The sequence below is a fragment of the Typopeltis vanoorti genome, chromosome 12, assembly GCF_054136105.1.
Source record: "Typopeltis vanoorti isolate ZY-2024b chromosome 12, IOZ_Tvanoo_1.0, whole genome shotgun sequence".
Classification (NCBI taxonomy): domain Eukaryota; kingdom Metazoa; phylum Arthropoda; class Arachnida; order Uropygi; family Thelyphonidae; genus Typopeltis; species Typopeltis vanoorti.
Genome location: NC_143560.1, coordinates 55,502,823 through 55,522,574, shown reverse-complemented (window position 1 = coordinate 55,522,574; position 19,752 = coordinate 55,502,823). Strand labels below are relative to the sequence as shown.

At 37.7% G+C, this 19,752-nt stretch overlaps 1 protein-coding gene across 3 annotated transcripts in view; it reads right to left on the bottom strand.

The window, feature by feature from the left end:
- Positions 1-19,516, bottom strand: part of LOC150100804 (glycogenin-1-like) — a 160,714-nt gene extending 141,198 nt beyond the window's left edge. The window contains exon 1 of one of the 3 annotated variants that reach the window (XM_090402249.1): positions 19,390-19,516. In XM_090402249.1, coding sequence (XP_090258375.1) covers positions 19,390-19,399 — 10 coding nt within the window. In that variant the 5' untranslated portion in view covers positions 19,400-19,516. Of the gene's footprint in view, positions 1-100; positions 118-19,389 lie in introns of those variants that run through there. The other 2 variants (XM_090402248.1, XM_090402247.1) reach the window with 2 other exon arrangements.
- Positions 19,517-19,752: the final 236 nt, after the last annotated feature.

Genomic DNA, 19,752 nt, shown 5'->3' with positions numbered 1-19,752 from the left:
ATGAACAGTAGCAACGGGCATAGCTGCAGAAAATGAATGTAGCAGAAACTAAATATGTATAAAAGTATCCGAGATATCATCAAAGAATAAATAATAATACCTTCTGCCTTAATAAGCCTTGCATATATTTGTGAAGAATGTAGTCTACTCTCTCCACTAACCTGAATAGCCATCTTATTCAGGTTCTAAGAACACTGAACTTTCTTTCAAAATACAAGACAAGCTCTCATTCTACTGAGTAGGAAAAAACTTGAGCAACTGACCCAAATAAATACTGGCAAAGAACTCTTTCCTCCTCCTCATATCTAATCTAAGTATCTTCTGGAAGTAATCCAAGCATTACTTAATTGCTCATATGGCACACGGCTGTTTTCAATTCCTAGCCTCACTTGCCAAAATTTTACATTACACCTGAATCTTGTAAAATAGGGCAGCTGAAAATAACACTGCTGAAAGAATTGGAGTCAGTTCTGTGTAATTTTTGTTTCATGTAGGGGACAATGGGGGATCACAAAATACGGAAGAGAAAATAGCACTTCACAATGAACCCAGTAACTTAGAGAAACAGTTAACTGGAGTAACCTCAATCTAATAGAATTTATATTCATTACATATAAGGGGCAATATGAAAATAATCATTGCATATAACTGTCTACAGTTCTTGAAACAGCAATGCCTTTAATGTAAAAGAAAACATGAAAACTAAAATTATATTAGGGTTAAAACAGGCAGTGATCTAATACACTATATATAAAAAGGAAAATAACATCACCATTACAGGTAAATGCAGAAGAATATTTTTGTAAAATTGGAGAAGGGAGAATAAAGGATCATTACTGGAAACTATATAAGGAGGAGTGTGAGCAAGAGCATAAGGGGTGGAAAGAGGGGAAAATAGTTCCATTGCATAAAGGAGGCTCCAAAACTGATGTTGCAAATTACCGACCGATCAGCACATCAGGAGTCATCAAGGTTTTGTAGAAAGTAGTCAAGAGCAAAATACAGGAATGGATAGATGATAATGGACAGAATGCCAATGGTTGGGAGGTAACTGAATCAGCTGAAATAGTAGAATTACTAAGCGAGCACTTTGCAAGAGTATATAATCCAGGCAGTCATATTGCAGGAATGAGGGAACCAATAGCTTATACAGGAATTGAGGTGAATGAAATGGAGGTGAATAGTATATTACAGAACCTTAATGTGAATACATCAGTGGATTGGATGGTATACCAGCTCGGGTCTTACGTGAAGCAGCGAAAGAACTGTCAGTGCCCTTGACCATTTTGTTTAAGTCTCAGGTATGGGTTAGTCCCGAAGAGGTGGAAAGAGGGGAAAATAGTTCCACTGCATAAAGAGGGCTCCAAGGTTGCTGTTGCAAATTACCGACCGATCAGCATATCAGAAGTCGTCAAGGATTTGGAGAAAGTAGTCAAGAACAAAATACAGGAATGGATAGATGATAATGGGATACTGTATGGGGGACAGCATGGTTTTGTGGTTTTGTGAAGGGTAGATCATGCCTCAGTAACTTGCTCACATTTTATAATACAGTGACGGCTGAACTAGATAAGGGTAATGGGTTTACAGTGATACTGCTGGACTTTGCTAAGGCATTTGACAGGATACCACATGGAATTCTAATCAGTAAACTGTAGTATATAGGGATGGATATAGTGGCGAGATGGATAGGAAGGTGGTTGATCGAGAGATATCAGAGAGTAGTTTATTCAGTAGTAGTCCAAAAGAAGGCCCGTGACTAGTGGTGTGCTGCAGTGTTCTGTTCTTGGACCACTGCTATTTAATTTGTTCATTAACGATATAGGAAAGGATCTGAGAGGAACTGTTCATTTATTTGCTGATGATGACGCAAAGTTGGATAGAGCAATAGTGAATGCACATGATGTCAAAATTTTGCAGGATGATTTGGATAGATTGGAAGACTGGGCTAAGGAGAATGGATGTCAGTTTAATGTAGCAAAGTGTAAGGTTATGCATTTTTGGGTGAAAAGATTAGCAGCAGTATACCACATTGGTGGAACTGTACCAGGAGACTGACAAAGCCAGAGATTTGGGAGTGTTGGTGAATAGGGGATTGAAGTTTAGGGGGCAACATTGCAAAAGTGGCTATATCAGTTCATCAGATCACTTGGTTACTGAAGAATACTTTGACGAGCAGAGATAGGGTCTTATCGAACCCTGATAAGATCCTATCTTGACTACTGTGCCCAATCTGGGCACCAAGGTTTTTTTCTTGCTGGGGAGGAGGTAGAGAGGATCCAGAGGCAAGTGACCATGATGATAGCTGGTCTATGGAATGAACCTTATGAGAACAGGTTGAAGATCTGTGGGTTACAGAAATTGGTTGATAGGCAGAAAAGGGGTGATATGATTGAGACATTCAAATTACTGAAGGGTTTTTACAAGATTAATTTTGAGTAAATTTTTTCAGAATAGGTCTGGTGGTGGGAGAACTAGGGGTCATCCATGGAAACTGAGCAAGAGTGTAGTTATCGAGGGTGTTAAAACTAGTTTTACTTGGAGAGTGGTGAATGAGTGGAATAAGCTGCCTGAGTTTGTTGTGGTGCCATGACTGTAAATGAGTTCAAAGCAAAGTATGATACCGTGCGAATGCTGAATAGTTGTTCTTGATATGATGTTTAGGGCCTCCCTCGATGAGTCTAAGGACTCCTTGGAGTTGCCCGTAATAATAATAATAATAAGCAGCAGGGAATGCATTGCCTGATAGTGTGGTGAGTCTGAGTGGACAGGGAGACATGGCATAAGGAGTCAATGTTGGAAGTAGTGATGAATGCGTGTATGGGATGATTAGTATAGTGGAAGGGAAATAGTTTAGTCTGAGTAGATATATGGGGTAAGTGGTGATAAAGCCTAGACAGATGTGATGAGGAAATCACAATCAAGTGGCTTGGCTAGGACTGGTTATACATCTAGTGAACTGTTATGTTTATTTTTGCATGCCAGGAACATAAGAAATAACAGAGATGATACTGTTTTACTGATTGAGTTTTTTTCTCTAAAAATTGTTGGAAAAAGTGAAACACGGCTGGATGAGAATGATATATGATGGGAATAAAAATGTAAGAGTATGATGTTTTTTTATGATGACAAGAAGGGGAGGATTGATTTGGATTTACGGCTGAACAACTCAGGCTATGAGGCCAGTGTATTATGTCTGTTAATTGTGTGTGGTCTAATGGCCACTTTGTCTGTTTTGCAGGATTAAAAAAAAACTCTAGTTTCGAAAAGAGATACACTACCACCTCTGTATGAGACTGACTAACTCATCTTCAATTGAAAAGTCCTGATAAAGATTCTTCACATCCTTGCCGGGATTCAAACCTAGGTATTTCAAAGGGAGGGGAGAATGCTACTGATGTTAGTGGGGGAAATTATGCCCAAATAAGCTAGGGATGCAAGAGGAAATGGTAGCAAAGGTTTTGGGACAGTATGGAGGTAGAGAATGACAGGAAGAGATATTTAGATGAATGTTGCTATATAGGCCAGGAAATGTGGAAGGTGGTGATGAAGAAATGTATAAGCCACCTTGGTTAGTAAACAAGAGAAGAATGATCATTATGCATGATTTTAATTATAGTAATATAGACTGAAATGAACAACTAGTGTTTGGGAATAAGGAAAATGAATTTCTTGAGAGACAATTATCTTAGGCAATACATAAAAGGGATGCATGAAAATTGAGTCGCAGATCTGATCTTTTCATCAGAGGATGTGATTGTGAATGGGATATTGCAATTCATTCTGAATTGTGATCATAACGTGATCACCTGGGTGGTGGTCCACTATATGAAAATATTCTGTGAGGAAAGAATATATATATATATATATATATATGTTTGTGTGAGTGCGTATGTGTGTGTGTATACACTGTTTGGAAAGAAGTCTATTGACAAAATAGTGTAAGGAACAAACAGCCATGGTGCCCACCTGAAGATGTAGGACCTCCTGTCACTGCAATGACTGCAGCAATCGTATAGGGCATACTTTCCACAAGTATACGATAGCAATCGATGTGAATTCTGGACCATTCTTCCTGTAGGCATGTAATGAGGTCCTGGACTGTTGTGGGGGCTGACAATCATTGACCTCACCAGATGCTACAGTTCATCCTACAGATTTTCAATAGTGTTAAGATCAGGACTCTGTGGAGACCAGTCAAGTGCGGTGACATTAACATCCACAAACCACGCAGTTACAGCAGCAGCAGCTTTCTGACACAATGCATTGTCTTCCTGAAAGAAAAAACTTTCATTTCCATAGAAATGCCTCAGAGTAGGAAGCATTTCATTGTCCAGAATGTTCAGATACCTCTTGGAGTTCAATGTTCATGACACCACAAACACGAGGTCTGAGGCCAAACCAGGAGAAACAGGACCATATCATCACACTGCCACCTCCAAATTTCATAGTTGGGGTTACGCACTCTGGTAAGAGACATTCACCGAACATACACCACACCCATCCATCTGCTTAGTAGATGGTGTAGCGTGATTCGTTGCATCATAACACAGTTTTCCAAGCTTTCACGTCCCACTGTACACACTCTTTGCATCACTGTAAAATAATGATGCATGTTGGTTTGGATAATGTGGAGTTTGCATATTGCGGTCCTACCATGGATACTGATGTTGTGAGTCTTGGTTCTGAATGTTTTTGTGTAGATTTGCATGTCATTTTATGCCTGGAAATTTGCATTCAACGTGTCAGCCGATGAATGGCAATTTTTACATATTATCCTTTGTAGCGCTCTATGATCAAATTCAGTGAGTGTCATGGGTAATCCATTGCAGGTAACACTTGCAGTTGACTCCCTGCACTTCCATCTCAGTATGGTATCACTGACTGTTGAAGTGGGATGGCCCAATTTGCAAACACAAACATGACTCATTACATGGCATGATGCACCTTGACCGTGGGGATATCCGTTGACTTGTTTTCAACCAGTGTGTGTGTGTGTGTGTGTGTGTGTGTGTGTGTGTGTGTGTGTGTGTGTGTGTGTGTATGGAACTATAACATGGAAGGGGTGCTGAGTGCAAAGGAGACAAATACTGCTTGGGTATTGATCAAAAAGAAAAGCAATTTATTTCAAAGGTAAAAAGGCTGATAGGTGTCAAATGGATTAAGCATTAAATCTGGAAGAAGACATTTTGGAGGCAGCACAAGATGAATAATGGTAATAATCAGTTGCACGGAGAGTATAAAGAAGAAATATTCCTTTTTTCTTTTTTTTTTTTTGCAGGCGGCAATGAGAAGGACATGCAATCACTCTTTAAGGTCAGGCTGATGCAAAAACTTTTTAACCCTAGAAATGAAAAGTTACTAGTATCAGTTTTTTTTTTTTTTTTTGGGGGGGGGGGGGGAATGGTGGCAAGCTGTGGTACAGCATACTGGCATCTTTATTAATAGTAACGTATGAAAAAATGAGATATTTTTAGAAATTCATAAAAAAAAAAAAAAAAAATCATCTAACGCCTTTTTTATTCCCGTATACGGGGAGTAGGCGAGGCCATTTAGCCCTATCTAACTTTTGGAGACTGAGTGGGCAGTTCAATCTCCACTGGTACCAATCAGAGATAGATGGACCAAGGCTATCACTAATTAAGCAGTACGCAGTGAAGAGAGACGGCTCAAATGTGCCGCCATCTCGTGGTCCCTAACACAATATATTTAATGTCTGAAATAATGTGGGTTCTACGGTCGATTTTCTTGAGTTTATGGGACGAAAAACCCGAGTTTCCGGGAGGAAAAACCCGCTTGCCCGTGCCAGAGATCGACTAACTCGGGAACCGGTCGAAAAAAGGCTTAGAAAAATTTCCTCTAGTCGCCGACTAGACTCGAAATCAAGTCTTCCTTCGTGCAGCCAAGCGCCGCGGTGTATAAACGCCACATCCACTGAGCTACACAGGCTCTGAAGTTCTAGAAATTCATAATATTCAGTAATTATGTACACATTTACCTAGTATGAAACAAAGCATAGTTATATAATGAAATTCACATTTTTCACGGTCTGTTGTTTCATATAGCAAATATCTTGTCTTTCTTATATAGTGAAACCTGTGCGGTATCCATATGTATAGAATAACATGTATGCCACAGTAAATAACTTTTTTATTATGTAAATATTTATGTCTCATAAGACTTATGTCTCATCAGTACAATGACTGAACAACAATAGGAATTGAATTTAAAAAAAAATTGTAGCACATATGCTTAAATTGGAATCCCTCTTCATATACAGTTATGCATTCATGGATTAAACCTAATGAGCTAAAATTGAAACTAATTAAATTAAAATATAAAACAAATTTATTTAATACAAATGGGGATAACAATTCCACAAACCTTTGGAATAGTAAGACAGTTCTTCTGATTAAAACTAGGTCTATGAAGTAAGATTTCACCACTTTCTTTATATAAATGTTCGTGTTTATATATGGATCCATGTAGCAGCTTAGCTTTTTGCAATTGGATTCTGTGGCAAACGTTTTCAATTCCATGTTGTGCAAAGCCAGATTTTTAAGATTTGATATGAAGGTAACACAGAGGATTGCTGCAATTATGAGAAGGACACTGACCTGCAGAGATAAAAGGGTTATCATTCCATTGTATAAGTCTCTAAACAGACCACACTTAGACTATTGTTCTCAGATTTGGTCCCCAGGATTTGAAGGGGATAAATTAACTGTGGAAAGGGTACAAAGACGGATGACAAAGATGGTTTCAGGACTGTACAATTTTGGTGGTTATGAGGATTGGCTGAGGGAATGTGGACTGCAGAGTTTCGTGGATAGAAGAAGGAGAGGTGATATGATTGAGACTAATAAACTGTTGAGAGGTGGTTACAGGGTTGACACTGGGGAGTTCTTTCGCTTGGTTGAACAGCGGGAAGAAGTGAGGACAAGAGGCCATCCCTGGAAGTTACGAAAGGAAACTGTGAGCAAGACGGTGAGGAGTGGTTTCTTTGCATGGAGGGTGGTTGAACCGTAGAATGCATTGCCTGATGGAGTGGTGAGAGCGAGAACGGTCAATGAGTTTAAGGAGTGGTATGATAGACTTTGTGTTTCTTAGGGGGGGGACCTCCCCCTCGATGAGTCTTGACAGACTTTATGTTCTTAGGAAGGAGGACCTCCCACGAGAGTCTTTTGACTCCATGGAGGCCTGAATAATAATAATAATAATAATAATAATAATAATGTGGTCTTGATGTTCAGTGATATGTTTATTTATACGAGGGTGGTCTGAAAAGTTCTTGCCCCGGACCATAGATGGCAACACTATTGGCAAGATCTTTTTTTTTTCTAGGTTGGTACATCTTTCATCAGCATCAGTGTGAAATTGCAAGTCATTCCATCAAGTAGTTTGTTTTACAGCCTGTCTGAAGCAAAAGTGTTGTCTGTATCCCTTGAAATGGATAAAATTGAGTATTGTGCAGTTATAAAATTCTTCGTAAAAGAAGGTTTAACATCAAAAGAAATTCATTTGAAGTTCATAAAAGTTTATGGGCACTCTTCTCCTTCGTTTTCGACAATTAAGAAATAGGTTGCCGAGTTTAAACGTGGCCGTACCAACCTAGATGATGATCCACGTGAAGGACTTCCTAAAAGTGTAACAACACTAGAAATCATTGATCAAGTGCACAATACAGTATTGGATGACTGGTGAGTCAAAGTCCATGAAATTGCTGAGACTATAGGCCTTTCAATATATTTTGCATGAAGAATTGCATATGAAAAAGCTTTGCGCAAGATGGGTGCTGTGCTTGCTCACAGCAGATCAAAAAACACGCTCACATGAAAATCTCTGAACAGTGCTTGAAGCATTTTAACAAGAATAAAACTGATTTTATGCATTGCTTTATTACTATGGATGAGACTTGGATTCACCATAACACACCAGAATCCAAACAGCAGTCAAAACAGTGGACGAGGCTGGTTGTTCAGCGCCAAAGAAGACAAAGTTGGTTCCATCAGCAGGAAAGGTCATGGCATCGGTGTTTTGGGATGCTAAAGGCATTTTGTTTATTAATTATCTCGAAAAGGATAAAACAATAACCGGGGAATATTATTCCGATCTTTTAACCAGACTAGACGAAAAAAATTGTGAGAAAAGACCCGGTTTGCAGAAGAAAAAAAAATCATCTTTCATCACAACAATGCACCTGCCCATAAGTGTTTTGGCAATGGGAAAAATAAGGGATCTGCACTATGAATTGTTGGAACATCCACCCTATTCCCCAGATTTGGCTCCCTCTAACTTCTATCTCTTCCCAAAACTAAAACTTTTCCTTGCTAGTCAGCATTTTTCTTCAAAGCAAGAGGTGATTGCAGCTGTAGAGGGGTATTTTGTAGATCTTACTGAGAACCACTACAGGAATGGGATAATGGCACTGGATCATCACTGGAATAAATGTATTAGTGTTAAGGGAGATTATGTTGAAAAATAAAAATAATTTTGAAATTATAAATTCGTTTTTTCACTGTTAGGCCGAAAACTTTTCAGACCACCCTCGTAGATCTCCCTGTGTGTGCATAGTAAGAAGTTACACGAACATGGTACTTTGCATCAATGGTGAGAGTTTGTCTTTTGGAGAAGGTAGCAGGTTGTGAATTTGGTTGATGGGTTTATAAGCAATGAGTTAATATTTTTTCAAAATTTTTGCCATGCATTCTGAGATGCCTTTAATATATGGTATAGGAATCCTGTGAATTCTTGTCTGGTTTGATTTGTAGGAGAGTGGTTAATTATTTTTTGGATTATTATTGGATTATATCCATTTAGTAAGGCTGTTTCTTTGACAATTTCCAATTCTTGATTTAGAGATTCTTCAGAAAAACAAATCTTGTGCACTCTGGATACTCAAGATTTTATGATGCCATATTTTTTGAGATAGATGGTGAGATGGTTGATGTATTGTGGATATAATGACCTGAAAAGGTTGTTTTTCAATAGACAGAAGTGTAAATGGATCCATCTTGCTTATGCTGTATGTGTACATCAAGAAAGGAAATACCTTTTGATGATTCTTTTTCTAGTGTGAACTTGATTTGAGGATGTAGGGGGTTGATTTTTTTGTAGAAATGAGTAGAGTTCTGATTCTGTGTGATTCCAAACCTATAAACTCATCAACCAAATTCACAACTTGCTACTTCTCCAAAAGACAGTCATCAATGATGCTACCTGGTGTATATGAAGTACTATGTTCGTGTGACTTGTCTTACTATGGACAAACAGGAAGATCTATAAATAAACTCATCTCTGAACATCAAGATCACAATCCCTCTTATCAAACCTCGCAAATCTGGCCTTGCACAACATGGAATTGAAAACATTAACCACAGGATCCAATGGCTTTATATAAACATGAACGTTTATATAAAGAAAGTGCTGAAGCCTTACTTCATAGACCTAATCTTAATTGGAACGACTGTCTCACTATTCCAAAAGTTTGAGAAATTGTTATCCTCAATTGTATTAAATAAATTTAATTTAATTAGTTTCAAATTTAGCCCATTACGTTTAATCCATGAACACGCAACTATATACATAGAAGGATTCCAATCTAAGTACGCACGCTACTGTTTTTTGAATTCAATTCCTATTGTTGTTCAATTATTGTACTGATGATGTGTTATGAGACATAAAATGAAATATTTACATAACAAAGTTATTTATTATGGCATACATGTTATTCTATGGTTATAAATATATTAACTTTTTATATCTGCTATACACAGTCGTGCCATAAATACTGGTACAACTTTTGCACATCCCTGTGCTGCCCACAGAACTGCATGAGCCTGGTTCCGTTAGTGGTGCTGTGTATGGAGAGAGTTGACTAGCTATATGGGTTAACATGCATGAGAGATTATGAGAACTGCATAGCTGTAATAGCACTTCACAAGATTAAAATGCAGCCACCTGTTATTTTCAACACACTAAAAACATTTGGGATCAGTAACATGTTTGCATATTAGACTATGACTGCCAAAGAACAGGTTGACCAAGCTGTGTTAGGATGCAACATGTAAAGACTGTAAAGGCACATCTCCATCATAATCCTGTGAGAATGCAGAAATTTATGTCGTGAGAGATGAACATTTTGCAAAGAACAATGTCACATGTATTATACTAACTGATGATATGGAGGAAGAGGCCTATCGTTATTCTACTGGACACTTCCCAACACCACAATTTATGTGGTACAGGTGATAAATCAAAGGCACTTCTCTGGCAGTACACGAACAACAGATACAGACATATCCTCTTCACAGATAAGATTTTCACCACTGAAGAATCATTTAATCACCATAGCCATAGCACCCAGGATTCAGAGATGTCATTATTCCACATCAGCGATGGTTTGATGAGGTGGCAACATATCAGGAAGTATCCAAGTTGCATTTTTGTGAGAAATGAGTCAAAACCTCCACAAAGTGTATCAAGACACCATGCTGGAATGTGTAGTATAGTCCCTGAACAACACCTTGTTTTACAACAGTAGGCAGTGAACCTTCCAACAGGAATCTAGCATAAGTCACTGTTTCAATACAAGTGTCATGTGCAAACTTTTGTTTGCTCATGAAGCTTCAGCAATAAATCTACAAAATATTTGAATTTAATATTGTCAAATGCCAAGCGAACAGAAGACAAATGTAAAAGGTGACTTAATTTTAAGAGTACACAAAAGCCAATATTACTGAGAGAATTGGATGAAAGCATCGATGAATCAGAAGTCAGATAAGAAAAGGATAGCTGCTTTTGAGATGTGGTGTTATAGAAGGTGCTTAAATGAAATACAGACAGGGAAGTTCCTGAGAAACAAGTGTACCTATGGAGAAAGAATTGAGGAAGTCAGCAAGTTCGAGTATCTAGAATTTAAGCTGCAGAGAGAGAGAGAGATGAAGCCTCCAGAAAGGCAGGTATACAACAGGACCACCTGGCAAGGATTGGTGTTGCACATCACTGGGCATCTGAGTGACCATACAGCATCTCTTGATGCCAAATGAAATGGATGGATAGATAGATAGATAGATGAATCAAATAATGCTCATTTTCTGAATGTTTGGTATGAATCCCAGTAAAATTTTTGAAGATTTACTGTTCTCCCATCATTTATTAACACACACATCGATATTTAAAAATTTGAATTTTTTATGTGTGTATACATACATATATATACAGTACAGTAGATTCCGGTTAATTGGAGTATTGGTTAATCAGAGCAGCCATTTATTTGGGACAAATACTGAAGAATGGAAACAAATTGAGAATATAACCCAAAGTTGCTTCACTTATTGGGCCACCTTGCTGCTTTTTCAGGACAGTGGATGTAGATGGCGCAAGTTTGTGAGTTATAGAGAGTGTTGCTGTCAGTCAGTGCCGGGATACAGAGTAAAGAGGGCATGCGTATTTTGACAGTGTAGTGGTTCTACTTACAGTAATTGCTAGGTACAGTACTTTTGATTAAAACAGGTGCATGTGTGTGTGTGTGTGTGTGTGTGTGTGTTAATTTTTTAGTAAAAAAGTGTAACAAACAGTGTAGTGATTTAATTTTTTTTTATAAGGCCTCTGTCAAATGCCAAGGAACGATCTAACATTAGCAGATAAAATTGCCTTACTTGACAAAATAAAATGCCAACCGTCTAACACCAATTATTGTCAGCTGGCAGAGATAACTGGTGTTCCAAACTCTACAATGTCACATTTGTTAGGCCGACAGGACAAACTGCGAGAAGAATGGGCATCGTGCAATGGACAACAGGGAAAATCCCAAAAATGGAAGCAAGAAGGATCCAGACATTCAGGAGGCTCTCAATCTCTATTGTAATTGGACAAAGTGTGCATGCTAATGGTCAAATGTTAAAAACCAAATCAGAAGAGTTAGCTAGAAAGCTGGGACATGTGAGCTTTAAAGCTACAGATGGTTGGTTATTGCGATAGAAAAACCAGACATGAAATAAAATTTAAGAAGCCACACTGTGAGAATGACAGTGCTGAACAGTGGAAATCAACTAAACTAACCAAATTGCTGCAGACGTTTAGTCCTGATAAAATCTATTATGATGACAAAACAGGTCTGTTTTGCCGTGCCACACCAGACAGTTCCCTGAGCTATAAACTTGCAGCACTGTCAGGTTCAAAAAAAGGCATTACCATGTTGTGCTGTTGTAACCAGTAAGGAAGTGACAAACGGAAGCTGTTCGTTATTGGAAAATGTGCCAAGACTCGATGCTTTAAAGGGCTTAGAATGGACAGTTTGCCAGTTCTGTATTATACCATCAAGAATGCATGGATGACTTGTGTTATTTTTCAAGAATGGGTAATGAGTTGGGAACCACAATTGCAATGAAATCCAAGAAAATTCTTCTGTACAATATGTGGCACATCCTCAATTAGATTGTTTGAAAAACATTCAACTTGAATTTCTTCCTGCTCTAACACCACGTCCCTGGTAAAGCCACTGGACATATAAACCATAAAAAATTTGAAGACGTATCACAGAAGGTTGGTACACTACATCCTCGAAACAATTGAAGACAATCTACTGACGTCATCTTCAGCAGCCAAAGAAATCAGCACAAAGGTTACCATTTTATAGACAGTACAATTTGTTGCAGATAGTTGGTGACAAATAAGCAGCAAAATAATTCAAAACTGCTTTATTCATCATGGCTTTTAAGAATTCAGACCAGGAAATGCCATATATGACTGATAATGAAAATGAAATCATTTTGGAACTGCAACACACCAGGAACTATGAAGAATTTTAATGCATCGATAATAGCCTTCAATGTTATAATGAAAATGAAGATTGTGAGGATGCAATTGTCGAACAAATTGCAACAAAATACCTAAAAACCCCAGAAGACAAGGAAAGTAATGATGATGATGACACACCTGAATATGAGCGAGTAACTAACCAGGAAGCTAGGAAATTTAATGCTGTATAATGATGCTACTTTATGCAAGAAGGCAATCCTATATCTGAATGAGATACCTGTGCTTATTTTGTTCAATTGTAGCCTAGAAAAGGGAACACGCCATGGCACATTCGATAAATTTCTCCAAAATAATTGTTAGGAAAAATATGCTTCTTTGATAGATACCTCTATAGATAGATATCCTTAAATTAACTTCTTTGTGGATACTAACACATTTTATTTAGTTTTTTTTAAATAAAAAACATGGTTAACAAAGATATAATGAAAGCTTGTCTATTTTTAACTTTTTGTGATATTTTAGCTTTTTCCATAAAATTTTGTATAATTGGGGCAGCTGCTTAATTGGGACAAAGTGTTTAAGTCCCGATATGTCCCAATTAACCGGAGTCCACTGTATATATATATATATAAACCCATATGTGAAAAGGCTGTAAAACCTGTAGCACATCTGTACATCACCTCCTCGTTCATTCCGTTATTTCTGTTCTTTGGAACGGTCTCCCTCATTCTCTTCACCATAAACCACAACTTTTGCTATTTAAGAAACATGACATCATGTTCTTTTTCTTTCACCTATGAGCAACAATTAGGTGAAAGAAAAAGAACATGATGTCATGTTTCTTAAATAGCAAAAGTTGTGGTTTATGGTGAAGAGAATGAGAGAGACCGTTCCAAAGAACAGAAATAACGGAATGAACGAGGAGGTGATGAAAATTAAAGTATACCTGTTTAAGGCTTTGAAGAGCATCATCTAGTGATTCAAATGCAGTGAAACTTTGCATGAATACATCGTGAGTCATACAGAAGCAATATTTGAAATAAGTTCCAAAATTTGCCACAAGGGACATTGTAAACACAAAATTCATGAAATTTGCATATCACATAGGTAGGTAGTTGCCAGGTGGGTTTAAAGAGATGACACGGGATTTTTCCCTTCATTTTGGTTGTTAACAACATCCACAGTGATGGCACTAACCTTGTCCTAACATGCTTTGCTTGTGAAGTTGTACTGCCTAAACAATTTCAATGCTGTTGCTGCACTCCGCAAGTTTCATTGCCTGAACAAATGTCAAACAAGGTACACTATCTCCATGTGCTCTGCAATGAATGATTAGTTGTTTTGAATGAATCATTGGGAGTTAGGCCTGGTAAAGGTCGCAAACCAATCAGTTTACAACAAGTGAATGAAGTTGCTACTGCCATTGTAGAGTAGGCCATGAATAACAGCATTGGTTCCTTCCCCAGTACATGTGCTGTATTGAGACACATAAATGTGCCTTATCCAACTGTTTGGAAAATTCTACGGAAGATCATGCTTTTCTACCCATTCAAAATAACCCTGACACAGGAATTGCATCCATATGAAACTATGAAAATTAACTGACATTCACTTTAACATTCCTTATTTAAGCAGAGATGAACACCGTGTTGCTGTGGATAATTTTATGGAGAGATGAGGCTCACTTTCACTTGAGCGAAGTTGTGAATACCCACAACTGACAGGTATGGGCTATGCAAAACCAGCATGCAATCCAACAAATTCCTTTGCATTCACCCAAAATTACTCTCTGGCACAGGTTTACACCTTCATTTATCATTGGACCATTCTTCTTTGAGAACATTCACCAGTCAGGTCCTGTGACCTGCTCAGTTACTGTCCAGAGGTATTGCAATATGATAAACAATTTTGTTGTATCATAGCTACAACAGTGCCTGTGCATGGATTAAGTCATCTGATGCAAGATGGGACCCCTCCACACAACGGTCAATCCGTACAGGAGGTTTTTCAAGAACATTTCAGGGAAGCCAGAATGATCAGCCATGCATTTCTCACTGCATGGCTGCCTCATTCACCTGATCTAACCCCCTGTGACTTCTGGCTCTGGAGATTTCTCAAAAAACAGGATTTGTTGGGATTCTCATGTGCACAACATCAGTCCCAACCAGCTGCATTCTGCCACTGAACACACTATGCAAAAGATGCAGTTTGTGGCATACCAGAAAGGACAACACATTGAGCAGCAGAGCCCATGAATGCATAATGGAAATGAATAAAAATGTGTTATTTATGCTTGTGTGGCTTTTCTCCTTCTTACACACACACATACACCGAAAAATTACTGCATCCGCATTCAGTACAGCATACAGCACCCCAGGTGGCATATTTTGGAACTGCTTCCCCCCCCCCCCCTCCCACTCAGATATTGCTTCTGCATGAAGTGAATGTGTTCCTGCAAAGTTTTGCAGAATTTAATCAATGGGTGGCACTCCAGAAGACCTTAAACAAGGATACTTTAATTTTGATCACCCTGTATATATATTCTATGATGAAACTATCATTGCTATCAACTAACACATTCCTCCCATAGTCGTTATTTTTTTCTAATTGCCACATATTAAAAGAACTCACTATTTTTTTTTTTTTTTGGCTTGACTGTCTAATTTCTGGCATAACGCACTTTTTGCTGTCTTTACCAAGAGAGTCATCTTTCTTGCCTACTTTTTGTGCAACTGATTATTATTAACATTCATCTCATGTTGTCTCTACAGTGCCTTCTTCCAGATTTCACTTTTACAAATCAGTAATGTAATTGTTCTAGAAATATGTCAGTTTAATAAAATATCAGTATTTTCTCCATTGAAGGTTTTTTCAGAAACTATATCTGATACAAGCTATAAATGTTTGTATACTCTTGGGAACCTCTGAAACTTTTCAGAGTTAACTGCATGCACAGTAGCCAGTTTGCCTGTATAGCAGGGGGAAAACCAGTTAACTTCATATGAGACAGTTAACTTACTTTTATTTGAAAAGCACATAAATATATCTTTCATCCGAATTTTTGGACACAGTAACTCATTGATCTAAGTCAAGGAGATTCTGTGGAATTTTAGTAAACAAGCAGGATTACTATAAAAAAATAATGCATTTAAAAAGCAATAAATTAGTTTCCATAGTTTTAAAAGGGAGGGGGGATATGGAGAAGCATTCAGAGGAAGAAAAAAAAAATTAAAGTAATTTCATTCTTTCTAATTGCATTTTATACCCTCTACTAATTCAATGTTTCATAGATGCTCCTTTCAAGTCAATAAATAGTAAATAACATCCCAAATAAAACTACTGTGTTTGATGATCTGCATAAAATGATAAAAAAAGACAATAAAATAAATGAATTATAATAAATGGGAGTCTCAGATTATTGAATTTTGATAAGTGCTGCTGCAGTTCATGCCACTTGGATTAAACTGTAATGTACTGTATACCTATAGTAAGAGCAAACATAAAAATCAGTAAAACCCATTAACACCATGGGCAAGTTAAAGCTTAAAGAGAAAAAATAATAATAATAATCTAAGTTACTGGAATATGATTTTAAAAACATGTGAAAATTTGGGAAAATAAAATGACTGAAATATTATAACACACTTAGTTCATTATGCCATGCCTTAAACATATTCGCCATCTCCAGACTCTCAAGCAATGCATTACAATCACCTACCACTCCCCATGCAAAAATCCTGCTCCTCACTCTCTCCTTAACAGCTTCCAGGGGTAATCTCATTTTCTCCCCATTTTATGTAAAACCACATCCATATTAATATGATTTTATTTATTTATTCAGGTGGGGTTCTCCCATTCCTTTGGACTGGTTCAGCCCTCCTAATGAGGGATTAAGTATGTACTTTATGACTGTAGATCCGTGTGTGTTCACAGACTGGTTTGCTTGTTCTGAGGGACAAAAAAAACTGAGTTGCAGGTGAAAAAACCCACTACCTCTGTATGAGACTGGCTAACTTACCTTTAGTTGAAAGAGAACAAATAAAGGTTCCTCACATCATGGACAGGAATCAAATGCAGGTTTTCCCCGACCAAAGGGCTTTGCCTATACCAACTGAGCTATGAAGGCTATTAATATGGTAATAACTCCTTAGTAACTTGTGTCTCAACCATATCATCCCCTCCTATCCACCAGTCTCTGTAATTTGTGCTTCCTTAATGTATCTTCTGATCTTACGTAGTTTAGTCAGTATAGACGAAACCCTCTGGTCGGAAAGACCTGGATTCGATTCCTCATCCATGAACCTTTATCTGGTCTCTTTTGACTAAAGGTGAATTAGTCTCATACGGAGTTAGAGGGCTTTTTCATCTCTCAGAACAGGCAAACCAAACCATAAACACACACAGATTTACAGCTATGAATACTTACAACAACATGTGTCAGAGATAGGGTCCTCACCACATGTCATTATGCCTGTAGTTAACCATGAGTCACATCATGGTAGTCAACCTCCTGGATAGGAGACAGCATATGAATGAAATAGGAATGTATCTTCATACTCAACATTCCAGAGACTAGAAACCATCTTAATAAATTATCTCTAAACCTCCAATAAAGAGCCAAGAGGCTTTTTTTTTTCCAGTGCCATACATTAAGTTAAAGGGATAATAAATCCCTTATTATTTTAAAAATGGATACATAACTCAGAGATCGAAATCTAAGAGTTTCATGCCGAAGAACTATCGGCGAGTCCAAGCGTAAGTCAACACCTGGTAGTACACACTAGGGCAACTCGGAACAAAGGTGGCAAGAAGCTCACTCACTATCTTTATTTTCTCATAATGTAACGTAAAAACACACCTCCTAGGAGATGTATTGCTGTTTTACATTATGAGGAGAGGTCACTACCCAGACCGGTTTCGACCTTTATTGAGGTCTCATCAGTGAGTAGGTAGACCTGGATAATACCAAGGTTTAAGTGAAACGAACTTACATACCTTTATTATACGAACTGCCAGAAAGGTGTACCCATATATTATTACTACGATAAAGAGCCAAGAGGCTATTTTTTTCCAGCGGCGTACATTAAGTTGGATAATAAATCCCTCATTATTTTAAACCCGGATAAGAAACTCAGAGATAAATCTAAGAGTTTCATGCCGAAGAACTATCGGCGAGTCCAAGCGTAAGTCAACACCTGGTTGTACAACACTAGGGCAACTTGGAGCAAAGGTGGAGCAAGATCCCTCACTATCCTTAATATTTTCTCATAATGTAAAAACGCAGCTGCTAGGAGATGTATTGCTGTATAGCGGTCTGGGTAGTGGCCTCTCCTCATAATGTAAACAGCAATACATCTCCTAGGAGCTGTGTTTTTACATTATGAGAAAATATTAACTTTGCTCCAAGTTTCCTAGTGTTGTACTACCAGGTGTTGACTTACGCTTGGACTCGCCAATAGTTCTTCGGCATGAAACTCTTAGATTTTGATCTCCGAGTTTCGTATCCGGGATTAAAATAATGATGGATTTATTATCCCCTTAACGTAATTTATCTCTAAACCTATTCCAATATCTCCATCCTTTTGAAAACCAAGTGACCAAATTTGTGCACAATAGTCTATATGTGGCCTGATCAAAGTCTTATCCAATGAAACCACAACATCCTTACTTCACATCAGTGTCCTCATCATTGCCATTATTATTATTATTATGCGATGCTGCTAAAGAGTCTTTGGACTCTTTAGCGACATCAAACCAACTACTCATAACCACCAACAACAACAACAATATTTTTTGTCTGTAAATTGCCTGTACATGACACGAAAAAGCCAAGTTTCCAGGAGAAAAACCCTGCTACTTCTGTATGAGATCGGCTAATTTACCTTCAGATGAAAAAGCCTATATAAAAAATCCTTCTCGTAATGACAAGAATCAAACTTAGGCCTTTACCAACATAATCCACTGTGCTCTCCTCAAAAATCTAGCGATGTGTCCTTGAAATTTTAACTCCTTATTCACAATAACGCCCAGATTCCTCATCTCCACCACTTCATCCACGATATTCTCATGAACTGTATAATCTGCATCCTATATTTGCTTCCCACATTTTAATACTTGACATTTTACAACACTGTACCGTTAACCCCATTCACTTGCCCATTCATAACATATGTTCTACTCCTCATAGTTTTCCCTAACTTTGCATCATCTGCATATTTACCATAAAAACACCTCCCGATATCATTAAAATAGAAGCTTAACAGTAAAGATCCCAAAACAAATACTTGGGACACACCACTAGTAGCATTCCTCTCCTGGGATATCTTTCATCCATACACAACTCATTAACACCCATCAGACGCCAATCTCTTAGCAAACGCTCTAATCTACTCTCCTACCCCATCCTTTCCAGGCGCATTGATCATTTAATGAAATATTTCGTAAAATAGTTAAGGTAAAGTTTTAAATTACCGGAAGATGTTATATATTTGTCAAATGCCTAATCCTTGACGGTGGAAGGGTAGAAATATATCTCAAATATTATTTTTGATATATGTTAGTATACTGTAAATAAGTTTATTCAATTGACGAATCATTACCAATCATATCTGGAAAGAAAAAACTTACAGCTTTCCATCCCAAAAGGTTTTTCTTAGAACAGCGTATCAAAAATACTAGTCACAGTTGAACATACAAAATCCAGAGCATGAAAATTAAAGCAGACAGCTAACGGTAGCCAATAATACGACGTCAACTCCCTCGGAAGGAATTTCATGATCATATTCAATACGCCGCCATTTAAAATGTATAAAAGGGAACGCCCAAAATCGCCAAAAAAAAAAAAAAAAGGAAATTTCCGGTCATAGAAATACAGGTAAACTTTGATATATTTGGGCAATTCGTGTAGCGGGTGCACCGTATATATCGAAGTTAAAATCGAATGGGAAAATTTTCAATTCATCGACGATGTTTTGGAAAATTCGAACGTAG